The 13107-nt window shown below is 45.3% G+C and overlaps 1 protein-coding gene across 5 annotated transcripts in view; it reads left to right on the forward strand.

Annotated features, from left to right (window-relative positions):
• The window catches only part of JADE1 (jade family PHD finger 1), a 70187-nt gene that overhangs the window by 42178 nt on the left and 14902 nt on the right, over nt 1–13107 (forward strand). For 4 of the 5 annotated variants that reach the window (XR_006964242.1, XM_047090651.1, XM_047090647.1 and 1 more), the window contains exons 8-10: nt 1249–1365; nt 4901–5422; nt 10841–10958. Coding sequence is in view for 4 of the 5 variants with exons in the window: in XM_047090651.1 (XP_046946607.1) it covers nt 1249–1365; nt 4901–5422; nt 10841–10958 (757 nt within the window). In the remaining variant the exon portion in view is untranslated. The remainder of the gene's footprint in view (nt 1–1248; nt 1366–4900; nt 5423–10840; nt 10959–13107) is intronic. The other variant, XM_047090650.1, reaches the window with a different exon arrangement.

The following is a 13107-nucleotide window of genomic DNA, read 5'->3' on the forward strand; positions in this document are numbered from 1 at the left end:
CATAAATAAGGGGTATTGTAGCTAATGAGTAAAAAGACAGCTTTTAATTGCTGTCTCCTCCCTGCCCCCCAAGCTGAATCTCAAGTGTATTGTCATCTTGTCATGGTATATATTGTGGGAATGTTAACTGGAAGCACCAGTGATTTGGACTCTCAGTTGGTGGTGTTCAGACTTCACTTCAGAACTGTGTCATGGCCAACCCACTGCTGATACATGTTCCCGGGAGTGGACCTGCAGTGTGGCCTAACTTTGGCCTGGGTGCCACTGTGTCCTTCCCCAGGGATCAGCACTACCTCTTTCGTTTGGCCTGGGGAGCCATGTAGCATGGTTAAAGAGCCACTGCTGTAGGTCACATTTCTGTGATTTTTATTAAAATTCTTACTTAGCCTCAACCTTTTTAATTTCAGGTCTGGTCTAATTTATTTCAAGTCCCAGACCTTGACTAATTTAATTTGCATGGCTCACTATGAGAATATCATTTGTGATTCAGATTTCAGCATTTCTTTTGGTGTGTGATTTTGGGTGCATTTTTCCTCCTGAGGAAAATTATCTGGGGATGATTTGGATTGTAGTTTCATGACTTGGGTTTTGGTACAACTGGATCTCACGGTTTGGTATTAACAGCTATGCAGTTCAGTGATCCAGGCTGAATGCAGAGAGGATACCTTATTTATCTTGGTAATTTTCCACTTTGAATGTAATAATCTTTTCTGATTGAAGAGAATGGTATTCTTCAGTGAGAGAGGTACTAAAATTAGTTTATATTTACTCCATTGTTCACAAACTATTTAAATTAAGATTTTCAGTCTTTACCACTTCATTGTGGGCCAGAGGTATATTAGATAGTTCTGTCCTGATACATAACTGTCTTTGCTGTCAGACACTCAGGTGAGAAGTGAATATTATTGGTTATCTGAGTGTTTTTATAAATAGGGACATGTATGTCAACTGAACTCCCCTTCCTCCCTCTCCCCCTACCCCCATGCATGGAGGGCATGGGGCACGGGCCATGTGCTCTGGGCTCTCCACTCTCTACTGCTACTGGACCAGAGCTGGCCCCTGACCTGTCCAGATGCTTTAAAGTAGGGGTTTTCCTGTCATAGGAGAGTGCATGCATGCCTGCCCCTTGTCGCTATCAGGTAGGAGGTCTGCATGTAAACAAGATCTTTAAGTTTCTATTGTCCATGCTCAGTCCTTGTTGGTCTGATGGCCTCTGCTACCCTGTCTTGCTATTCCTTGGGCCTGTAGGTGAGCATTGGCAGCCCCGAGAAGATGGAACCCATCACGAAGGTGTCTCACATCCCCAGCAGTCGGTGGGCGCTGGTGTGTAGCCTCTGCAATGAGAAGTTTGGGGCCTCCATACAGGTAATCCTCTCAGTTATGATGGCTCTGTTCTGGAGCTGGACGAGGGAGGGCTGTGTGAACTCTTAGAGGATTTGGTCATGGAACTAGAATCCAGAAAGCAGGGCAAGGTTCTCCCAGCCCTTCTGAGTCTGCTGAGGAGTGATTCCAGCGGGGTATAAACACCTTTAGCTGGCGAATTGTGTCCAGCGTAACCAGAACCTTAGCTGTAACAATCACAGAGCAAGTCAGAAGTCCACCGGAGCTGTACAGCAAATCAGTTCATTTCTGGTTTCTACCTTTCTGCCCCAAGCCTGGCATTGCAGCTCTTTACACAGGCAGGGAAGAACCATTCTTCAGGGAAGAACCATTCTTGACACTGGAGGGTTGGCTACCTTCCCACCTGCACTTAATGCGGCTGGTGGCAGACCAGCTCTGTGAGTTTTGGTGCACACATGGGATGCCTGAGACCTTAGATGTGCACTATTCCAAATCAGCTTGCTGTGCTAATAACTTTAGCGTTTGGTAGAGAAGATTCTTTGGAGCACCAACTGGGTAGTGGGACACCCATGAGGTGCTGCACCAGGTGTTGTTTGCAGAAGTGTTATCTGAGTACAGGTTGGACATCTAATTCTTCCTGGCACCTAGGATGTGTGGGATGGAGTGTGTGTGTCTGGGGGGAAGAAGCAATAATGTTAAAAGTTTTGCTTGCATATTCCATGTCCACACACAGACAAATGTAGAAAATCTTTAGGTAGGATTATGGAGAGAATGTAAATGGTGTGCTACTTTTTCATGTTTTCTAAAATTCTGCTTGAGAAATTGACTTCTGGGGCTCATGTTATTATTGGCCTTTAGAGTCATGACTTAAGATGACCAAGATGCTGTTTCCGCCAAGGTCTTCAAATGCTGTATGTGGCTTTGGCTCTCAAGGTCAAGTCCAGCTCTTCCTCTGGGAAGAAAGTCCAGCTCAGGGCCACCGGTCTCAGTGACACATTCTAGGAGTAGTGGCTTCTCTCTTGATGTAGAAAACACAACAGATCAGCACAGATACAAACTGCCAGTCTTAGGTTTTGAAGAAATGACCTCATGGGGCAAAATCATTTTGTATTTTGGCTGGTAAATCTTGTTTCAGTAAAGTTATCTACTGACTGGAGGTTTTAAAACTTTTTCATTTTGTAAGCCTAGTATTTCTACTTTTCTTCATTATCACCTCCGCTGGAGTTCGAGAATCCAGAATGTAACGAATATTCAGAGGGTGAGGCATGAGATAGCTGGTGGGATTTGGCTGCAGACCTTGAAAATAGTGCAGGGTTTTGCATGTGAATAGAATCTGTTTAAAACATGACAAACACCCTCTGGCCTTTTGGGAGAAAATGGAAGAAAAAATTTTTAAAAAGCCTCAGAATGAAAAACAAGCATTAGAACCCTGTGAGTGTGTTTCTGTATAGACATACCCACGTGAACACTTGCAGGACACAAGCAGAGGCAGACCGAGGGAAATGGAAGTTGTTTCCTTCCATGTTACCTGATGTGCTTCCGAGGATAAAATTTATGCCCTTTCCTGAGCACACCTATCCACGTCCTGAACTGATGTTTGTGAGAGGTGGGTAAATGAGACCTTTGTTTCCCTTTTGAAGAGAGAACGATAAAATGACTTTTTTTTTTGTTGCCACTGACCTCTTTTTCCCAGAACATTAGCTTGAAAAAGAGGCCAACTAAGGTTGATGATTTTTCATATCTTCACAGAATAGAATGATTTTTATTAAAGAATTCCTCTCTGAAATGTCTGCAGCTGTGGAGGCTCTGGTTTATGTTTCTGTAACATCTGTTTGCTGAGTCAACCTGAATAGGAAAACCCAGAGGAAGGCCATTTGGCGCCTTTACAAAGTCCTGTATAAATATTCCGCTGCAGCTCATTCCTCTTTAAGGTCCGAGCGCTGGGTTAGGGGTAGGTTAAGCCAGACCCAGATAGCGTCTCAGTCATCTGTTCCCACTTTGACTTCCCGCTTGGCTGCGCGCTAGAAGGGAGGAGCACTTTGTATGTTGATGATAGTGGCCAGGTGTGTATGTGTGTGTTCTGCCACTAAAGCTGATTTCACACATTTCTTGGAATTGAGGTTATTTATAGGTAAAATTAACAGATTTATGTTAGTTCATATGCTGTAAGTGTTTGTAATGGGAATGGTGAAGGGAGCTGGATTTTCTGTACTTGTGGGACTTTATAAAAATGGAAGAAATCATGGCTGGCAATGAGTCACCTCTTAAATAACGAAATGACGAGGGAAAAAAAACCCCAACTCAAGCCTCTGCCATTTGTGGTTCTGGGATTCGGGGTTTGTTGAATGAGTTTAATTAAGCTTTTCAAGCTGGCCTTGGGCCACTGGGTTCTGCTCCTCTCTGCAGCCCTGGTGTGCCCGGGGATCACTTGGCCTCAGACAATACAGTGTTGCTTTTGAGGGACTGGCTTTAGTCACCACAAGGAACCTCCTTCCAGGGATTCGCCCAGGAAGATCAGATGGGGAGAAGTTAATGACTTTCCTCCTGCTGGGCTTCTGGCTTGCCATCTGAATCAAGGCACTAAATTATAGCCCTGAGCAGGCAGTGAGAGGGAAGGTGTTCAGTGAGGAGGAAGGCATGGCTGGGTGGTGCCTGGTCTCTAGGTCGACCTCCCTGTGACCCACAGGAAGCAGGTCCTTCATGGTTCTGCTGCTCAGCAGTCAGGCACACGTGACGCTGGGAGTAGCCGGTACTACCAGTCCCTGCGCACACTGGTCTCCGTGCAGGGCCTGCGCTGGTCCCTGGAGCCTTCTGCATATGCTGGAGCTTCTTCACGGGTGAGGAGACCTTTTCTCATCTGCCTTCCTGTGCTGGATTCTCTTTTCTCCTTTTCTTTCCTGCTCGTCCAGGAGTTGTTTCATTCATTCTCCTCAGACGTGAGCAGCCCTTGGCTGCTTGGAGGAACTGTAGCATTTATTTTTCCACTTGTGTTGGGCTCTTCTCGGCTGGGGGGTGAGAATGAGGATTCACGTTCCTTTAAAAACTCTGACTAGCAGTCATTCTTCCTGAAGAGATTCTTTTTCAATCTTCTAATATAAGCACACTTTTAAAAGAGTTCAAATCTAGGAACACCAATTAATGTTTCAAAGTTTACTTTGCATGTTGAGCACATGTTCTTTTTAAATATAATCTGAGTGCCAGACCACCTTTGTTTGTGTGTGGCCTTTGTATAATTGTGTCTGCTTTTAGAGGCGTTTTGGATGCAGTTACCTTTCTGGGAGTTGGGTTGGTTCACCAAACCTTTCAGCCAAAGGGTTGGTTCACCAAACCTTTCACCTAAAGAGTTCCTTTAAATCCCAAGCCTTACCTTACTTAAAATATGACTCGGTGTACCAGGGTTGATCCAGGTAGAATGTCCTGCCCCTGCACGTGTTCGAGGTGCTGCTGCTCTTCCTGTGTGCGTGTGCGCGCGCGCGCATGCATGGGGGGTGCTTGGCTTGGAGGGGCTTCAGCCCCGTCACTCCATAACGGTCTCTTCTCTCCTCTGTGTTCTTACCAGTGCTCTGTGAAGAACTGCCGCACAGCCTTTCACGTGACCTGTGCTTTCGACCGGGGCCTGGAGATGAAGACCATCTTGGCGGAGAACGATGAAGTCAAGTTCAAGTCCTACTGCCCGAAGCACAGCTCACATAGAAAACCCGAGGAGAGCCTCGGTGAGGGGGCCACTCAGGAGAATGGGGCCTCTGAGTGTTCCCCTCGGAATCCGCTGGAGCCTTTTGCCAGCCTTGAGCAGAATCAAGAAGAGGCCCACCGGGTGAGTGTCCGTAAGCAGAAGCTGCAGCAGCTGGAAGATGAGTTCTACACCTTCGTCAACCTGCTGGATGTTGCCAGGGCCCTGCGGCTGCCTGAGGAAGTAGTGGATTTCCTGTACCAGTACTGGAAGTTGAAGAGGAAGGTCAACTTCAACAAGCCCTTGATCACTCCAAAGAAAGACGAAGAGGACAATCTAGCGAAGAGGGAGCAGGATGTCTTGTTTAGGAGGCTGCAGCTGTTCACTCATCTGCGGCAAGACCTGGAGAGGGTAATGATTGACACTGACACCTTGTAGTGACTTAGAAAAGAAGATTGCAAAGAGGCGGCTGCTCGCCCAGAGCAAGGAATGGTAGCCAGTTCATTTACTCTCAGACCCTTGTACATACTGCAGCATGAGGTTGTGTTGGTTCAATATACTTATGGGCCGGTAAACTCATTGTACATATGTGTAAGACTGCCACAGAGTCGGGAGCTTCTCTGTGATTTATTTTTAAAACACTTTCCTATTAATCCTTATTGTTCTTCTGTAAGATCACATGGGGTGTGTCCCCTCCGCCTTTCATTCCAGTACTAGCGGGAACTGAGCCCCAGGGAAAATGACCAAAGGATTGGCTCAGAATTGTTTGCAAATGGAGTTAGAAAAGAAAACCTGGTGGATTTAATTCGTGGTGGGGGCGGACAGAAGTAGAGAGATCTCTTGTTCAACCTGGGGAAACACTGGGTGCTTGTGACGGGCTCATCAAGGAGAGCGAAGCACCGCCTCTCTGGCCCACCTTCATTTCTTGGCTGATTCACAGGGACATTCCGGTAATGTCACGGAGGAGAGCAGGCTGTGGGTGCTGATATGTGTGCATGATCTTATATACACGTGCATATCTGTTCCAGAGGGTACTCCTGGCAACGAGGTGCTAAGTCATCACTGAGGCAGTGTCTGTATGTTGTGCGTGTCTGCTCGTGTGTCCATGCCCATGTGTGTCTATGCGGCGTGTCTGTGCAGGTGTGGGGTGGGGTACCTGGTGCATAGGGGTATCTGATCTGTCTGAGGAGCCCCTTGTAATGCTCAGGACACTAGTTTATCACACTACTGGATTGCTGAACGTAGTGGCTGTTGGCTGCCTGGAGCCTCAGCTGATGGCACTTCCCTCAACTGTTTGCTGTTTTGTGCCTCCCCAGTTCTCCATTACCTTTGGAGTCCCAGTCTGGACCTCCCTTCCTGCTACTGGAATAATTAGGAATGGGCTCTCTTCCCTCCAGGGCCTCCTGCTCCCTGTAGGTAGTCTCTGAGACTTGCTAATTGGGGATACATCTTAGAGCATCTTCTGCGTCATCTCGCCTGACTGCCAGCTACTGTTGAATTCATTAGTGCAGAGGAGATGGGACTGAGGCTCTCTGGCCTGAAGCATCCTGCACTGAAAGGCACCCAAGTGGCCTGAAATGGTTAACGCATCTCCCCCAAGCACCTCACTTATTAGCAGGGTGTGATTCATCTGCCTGGGAGAGGATCTGACACATAGATGATTTGAAATATGAGAGTGTAGGCAAGGAATAGGGAAAAAAAAGCAGTATTAAGCCAAAGATCCAGATCTCACAGAGACCTGCATGGCCCTGTTCTAGACGGCAGAGGAGCAAAAGTATTAAGTGTTCATTAGAGATCCTTCTAGGACGAGACTTGAGTGCCCAAGGACCAGCTGTCGTAACACCCCTTCCATGACCAAGTTAGGATTCCAGATTCAGGCAGAGGCCGAGCAGGAGAGGCAGGCGTGAAGCGCCGGAGGGTTTGTGAGGCTTTTGTGCTGCCGTGCCCCCCCTGGTGGTGAGTGTAAAGAAGACCTCGCCTCGACCACATTGTGTGTGTGGCGTTTTTGTTAAGAGCTGAGAAAGGGATTCAGAAGGATAAACTGGAATCCTGGTGGGAAGCCATTATATTATCCCAGCCTGACAACTGCTGTACTTGGGGTGCATGAGCTATGGAGTCAGATAGTCCTCAGGAGGGAGGACGAGAAGTCTAAATGTTTGGACTGTGTTTGTCTCACAATCACCACAAAATAAAAGTGTAGAAAATGCTTGTGGTGTACTAACTCTTTTCTGTACTTAAGTTACTCAGATTAACATGCACTTATAATTCAATTCTAAACATTTTTTTTTTGAAGTCATCACTGTTGGTTTTAAGTAGAATGATACCAATGATGTATGAGAAACAGGGAATAAATCAGGATTTTTGTGTGTGTGTGTGGCATTACTTACATTTACTTTATTAAAAGCTTAAGAGATCTTAGGGAATTTAGTGTCAGTTTTAAATGGGCTTATTATAATGAAAAATATGTTTTCCGGGTTTTAAAAATTGAAATATTTGCTGTGCTCCTGAGAGCTGCACAGTTCTTTGTAATTATAGACAACAAGTATATGTCAGGCCAAAGGTTTATCAGGGCAGGGGTAACCAGAACAAATAACAAATTACTTTGTGTTTCAATTAAGTTGGATTTCTAATTCACACAGTAGTTCACAGCAGGTATGCAGAATCCAAGAATACACGAGTCTGTGATCAAGGCTGTGGTCAATACCAAACTGACAAATAAGTAGACTTCATTAGAAATGTAAACCACTGATAACTGATAATGGTAATAGCTCTTTTTTGCAAATACACACCTTGGGGCATTGCACACCTGGATACAATTCTGGATCAGAAAGGTGGCAGGAGTGGATTTTAGGAGGGTTTGAGAACCAACATCTTTAAGAAGACACCATTGCTGATGTGTAGTCTGTGGCTATGTCAAGTTCCTGAGGCTGCCACTCACTCTGGTGGGGTTCCTTTCCCCTAGACATCTTTTAAAAGATGCAGTAAACATCCGTAAATGAATACGTGCTCAGATAAAGACGTACTGCCTGTGCACTTGTGGCTGGGTCATCGGAAAGGGCCAGCCCCTGGGAGGCTATCCTACTCAACACAGTGGAATGATCACCTTTGAAAATCTGGTAGAGGTTCTAGTTATCCCTGGATGAAAGGCATGTTAAGCTTTAGTGTTGCAAGGAGTGTTTTGGCATTAAAGAAAACCCCTTGAAACCATTCTTGGATTCCCGAGGGCAGTGGTTCTCAGAGTGTGGGCCCCAGCCAGCAGCAACGTTCCCTGGACACCTCACAGAAGTGCCAAGTTTTGGATCCCACCTCTGACTCCAGAAATGGGGTAGGGGCCAGCATTCTGTGTTTTAGGGTCCTCACATGTTTCTGTTTGAGAACCACCGCTTTTGGGGAAAGCCGGACTCTGGTTTAACATGGTGTGAGGGAGAGTGCACCCATGAACTGGCTTTTTTTTTTTTGGTCAGCAGGGGAGGACACTTAGTTGAGTAGTGCACAGGAAGGGCCACGTGCAGGGTATGTTTTGAGGATAGAGCCTCGGTTCAGCTCTACTACAGGGACTGCTGATGGAAGCTGTGTGAGGAGTGTTCTGTGCATAAGGGAGGGAAAAAAGTTCAGGGCGCTCGCTGTTCTAAATGTGGTCAGCTAGGCCTGGGTTATTCATGGGCTGATTTGTTCCATTGAAAATCAACCCTGGCCTTAGTTTTTTCGGGTTATAGGAAGAGGTTTCTCATCAGAGATCATGGGGGAAAGAAGTAGAATTTGCCCACTTAGCCAGGGTGGAAGCCTTTCCTGGGGGTAGTGGTTGAAGCTACCAAAATTGAATTTAAATAATATGTGAAGTTTGGATACTCTGTTTTCATGCATAATTTTGAGTAAGGGAAATGGAAGTTATCTTGGCTGTACCTCTGACTTGAAAAGAAGAGGATTCTTCTCTGTTCCTAGGATGTCAGAATTTGTTTCCATTTCCTATTTCCAGAAGTTGGATGCCTTGTCTTGATGTAAAAACTGTTCTCCAAAAGTTCTGAATCTGTGCTACAGATCTAAGTCTTGCCCCTTCTTCTTTTTGAGCTTCCACTCTTAATATCCGCCTTGGGTGAAACAGTATTTATCAAAGACAATAGCCTATTAGCCACTTCTATCCCCAAACTGGTTATGATTTTTATAAGACACCTACTTCCTGGCCTGGGGTTCTGAGGCTGTCAGAACGGGCTTTAGCTAAGGTAAATTACACCAAAATAATATTTACTCTGAGACAGGGAGAGTGATTTTCTTTTCAGTTCTTTAATTCTAAGAACACACACACACACACACACACACACACACACACACACGTCTGTCTACACATCAAGAAAAGAGATGTTAGGAACATCCTAAATAGTCCGTGAATTGGTTAGGGTCAGCAGAAGCCTTACTTGGTGACCTGGTGTTAGGCCAGTAAATTGCACCATGATGCAGTGTGAAAGCCAGCCAACCTGTTCCTCTTTATGCCTTCTGTCCTCTTGCAAACAAGACTGCCTTGATTGAGTACAACTCAGGACAGAACAGCTGGAATTGTTAGGGTCTAAAAGGACTGGAAACCCTAGGGGAGGTCTCTGCACAGAAGCCAGAGTGCAGTCGTGTGTGTGGCTTGTTGCCATTCTAACAGAAGAAAAGATTGGTGACTCGAACTTGCCCATTTCAAGGAAGGTTGTCAGGGAAGGGATTGCCCAAGCCTCTGGAAGATGTGAGTTTTTAGGGGAGTGTAGTCCTGCCTTGGACAGAAGACGTGATGGGGATGAAGCGTCCCTTCACTCCTGCCACTGAGCTATTTAGGGCATCTTGTCTTCATCTTCCTGAAAAAGTTTAATTGTATCCCTGCTGTGTTAAATTTGACATTTGTGTTTTCAGGTGCAATAATCCAGTCAGGTTTCCCAGTAGGTTTGAGGACTGAAGGATTTAAGGGGGTTTACTATTTTGTTTTCATATCACCTGATCACAGGTGGCTTTAAAAATGGGGAACAGATTTGGGTGTCGACTAGTTCATATTTGTTAGCATATGCACGTGATCCCAGTGCCTGCCGTGGGATACAAAGTGGAGCTCTTAGCACTTGGGTCCTTTCAGTTACTTACAGGTGATTCTGGACAAGGGCAGTGTCAGTTCTTCAAGTGGTGACATGAGCTGGCCTTGAGATGTTGATGGCATGTCAATGGCAAAGTGAGGACATTACCTAGCTTCACACTCTAGGAACACATTAGCTACCTGTGAACTCACATTTCAACTATCCAGTTGACAAGTTTACTTGCCTTCCTGGTGACTGTTTGGTCTTCTAGTGGGCTCTGCAGGGTTAATTTTTTTTTTTTTTGAGGGGGGAGGGAGTTTCCTCCTGTGATGGCCCTTGACTCTGTGCTTACCTAATTCCATCTTCAGAAAATGCTTGACAAAGTGGCTTCTGAACTGCTCTAAAGCCTAAGATAATAGAATTGGTGGAAAGAGGATACTGAGGGGTGGTAAGCAGAGCTCCTTGGCAAGAGGTAGCAAGTCTGGACCGGGACCCCGGCAGTCTTCCCCTGAGGATGAGCCTCAGGCTGGGGGTAGTGGGGGCGGGCAGGGCTTTTGAGTTCCTAGTCTTTTTTGTGCTGCCCCCTACATTGAAGGGTATATGTGGAATCCTAGTTAGCAGCCCCAAAGGAGATTAGAGATTGGATAAAGTGTTTGAAGTACATCTTGATTACAGATGTCACACAAGACCCTAGCGGGACAAATTTCTCATGTTTAGGAAAAAAAAAACCAACACCAAAGTACCGTTATAATGTATTACTTACTTAGAATCTTTATTCTCTACGTTCTAGGTTCGGAACCTCACTTACATGGTGACCCGCAGGGAAAAGATTAAGCGATCTGTGTGCAAAGTCCAGGAACAGATATTCAATCTTTACACTAAGCTCTTGGAGCAAGAAAGAGTTTCAGGTATGCATTAAGCTCTTGTAGGTCAAACAATAGTGCAGGGGTTTGTAAACCTTAACGTTCTGTTAAGGAAAAAAAATGTTTAATTTTCTTTTATTTCTGCTATAGGAGAATCTGAATAGCACAGGCTTTGATATTCAAAGAAAATCTTTTGGGATTTGAAGCATCATGGTAATAGGGAAAAGGGCTATGAATTTGACCTCAACTAGAGGTCGAATCCTAAATTCTCTCCTTATAGGCCAAATACAAGTAAGCCTAAGTTTTCAGAGGCTCCCCCATTTCCTCCTGTGTAATATGAGGAAGGTATCTCGAGCTTCCTTCTGGGAGCTATTGTGACATGCAAGCAAAACCAACTTCTACGTTATATTGCAAAGCACTTGATAAATGTATAAAGTGTCATGGGGACACCTGTAAAGATTTATGGATTATCTAGCCTTCGGATCTACCTGTAACATATCATAAATAAGGTATCTTAAGACTGTGTTCTCAAGACACATATCCATGTTTAGATAACGTTCACAGTGTACTTTTTGGTGTAGGTGGAATTTTGAATATTTTTGAGATTCAGCATCAAGTGTTTACTTAATTTTTCTGGGCTAGGTGAAGTGAAAAGGGGAACTTGCTCAATTCTGGAGAGCACTTCAGTGACTTGGAGGTGGAGTGCAAAGTTGGCCAAGTCGCTGAACCTGCCTGGGACTCTTGATCTGTAAAAGGGGCTTGGTTCAGAACCATGACCTCTAACTAGTCTGAGCGCTAACACTCTGTGAACGTGAGCCCTGCACAGCTGGCCTCGTAAAGGTTTCAGAGAAGGAGGTATGTGGGGTGGGTCTGGCGGGTCTTCAGTGAGCTCTGTGGCCCTGCTCTGCCCTTGGGCCAGAGCATCAGTGTTCACAGTGCTCCCTTCATGTGGCCCCAGACACATATGCAGGCACAGACGCTGGCTTTTCCTGTTTCTGTGGCTTCTAGTCTCTGTAGAGACTGACATGTAGAAACAACAAAGACATTGTTGTATCCTATTATATGGAAATCCGAATTCTGGTTTACCTAAAACTAACCAGATGTATGGAACTAGAGGTAAATTGGGTCAGCTGAACAAAGAGAAAAAAAGCTTAGGGAGTTTTGAATGATATTCTTGAGGTGCTACATAGTTAATACTAATGGCATTAACTTACTAATGTTAACCTAGATATTTTCTTCCTGAGAATAGTTTTCAGATGTATCATTAACTAGAGTTGATAGTTGTGATTTAAAATGAGTTGAAGTAAGTTTTTCTAAGTAGGGTTCATAAGTGATTCAGATTCTTTCAAGTGAACTTTCGTTCGTTATTCCTACTTGAATGCAAATAAATGGGACCTGTTTTATCCCTTGCCTTTGCGTCCTCACACAGACAGCCCACATGGAAGGCTGTCTGGTGCCGATCGGCCAGTGTCCAGCCGGCAGAGGCCAAGCTGTCAGAGCTGCCGTTGCACAGGGCCGTTAGTGCGGGTTGTACCTGTGGAGTTTTGCCATTGGAGGGCTTTCTGTGACTCTTGTTGAGGTATTATGTAATGAGTGATTGCCTATAAAAATAAGCTGTAAAGCGCATTTTCATCTGATTTCACTTAAGGGTCATTTTTCATGGATACTGCAGGCAGCTTTTTGCATTTCATGGCTGAGGTTTTTACTTGGGTAGGTGATTGAGATTCTTACCCAGGTTAGGAAGTATTTTGTGTAACAGGGCTGTAATGAGAACCTACTGTTGTTCCAGAGAAGGTAAATAAACCCTCCCATCCCTCTGAGATATGAACCATACTGAGTCTGATGGGTTGAAAGCAACATTAATCTAACTTCAGGATGCCACAGGGAATGAAGGGGAAACCTTCAGGATGCCTGTTTTTTTTCTTTTCCACTTTTTAGATTTTCACTTGTGTTCTTACTCGTGCCCCAAGTGGACCTCATGTCTTATAAGATAGATGGTTTCAGGTGGAGGACAGCCATGACTTCTAAGTGTCAGTCACGGTCTGCGGTTTAGACTCTGATGTGTGAATCTGAGAATGAGCAGGGCCGTTCTGTTGGATGAGAGTGTCCTCAGTGGAGACCATGCTCATGGGAGGTCGTGAGTCGGAGACTTTTCAGAGACCTGGATCCCAAGTAGATGGAAATCAGAATTTAG

Source organism: Lynx rufus, unplaced genomic scaffold, assembly GCF_022079265.1.
Source record: "Lynx rufus isolate CCGP_SWC_20201006 ecotype Redwood Valley unplaced genomic scaffold, mLynRuf1.p SCAF_3, whole genome shotgun sequence".
NCBI lineage: Eukaryota > Metazoa > Chordata > Mammalia > Carnivora > Felidae > Lynx > Lynx rufus.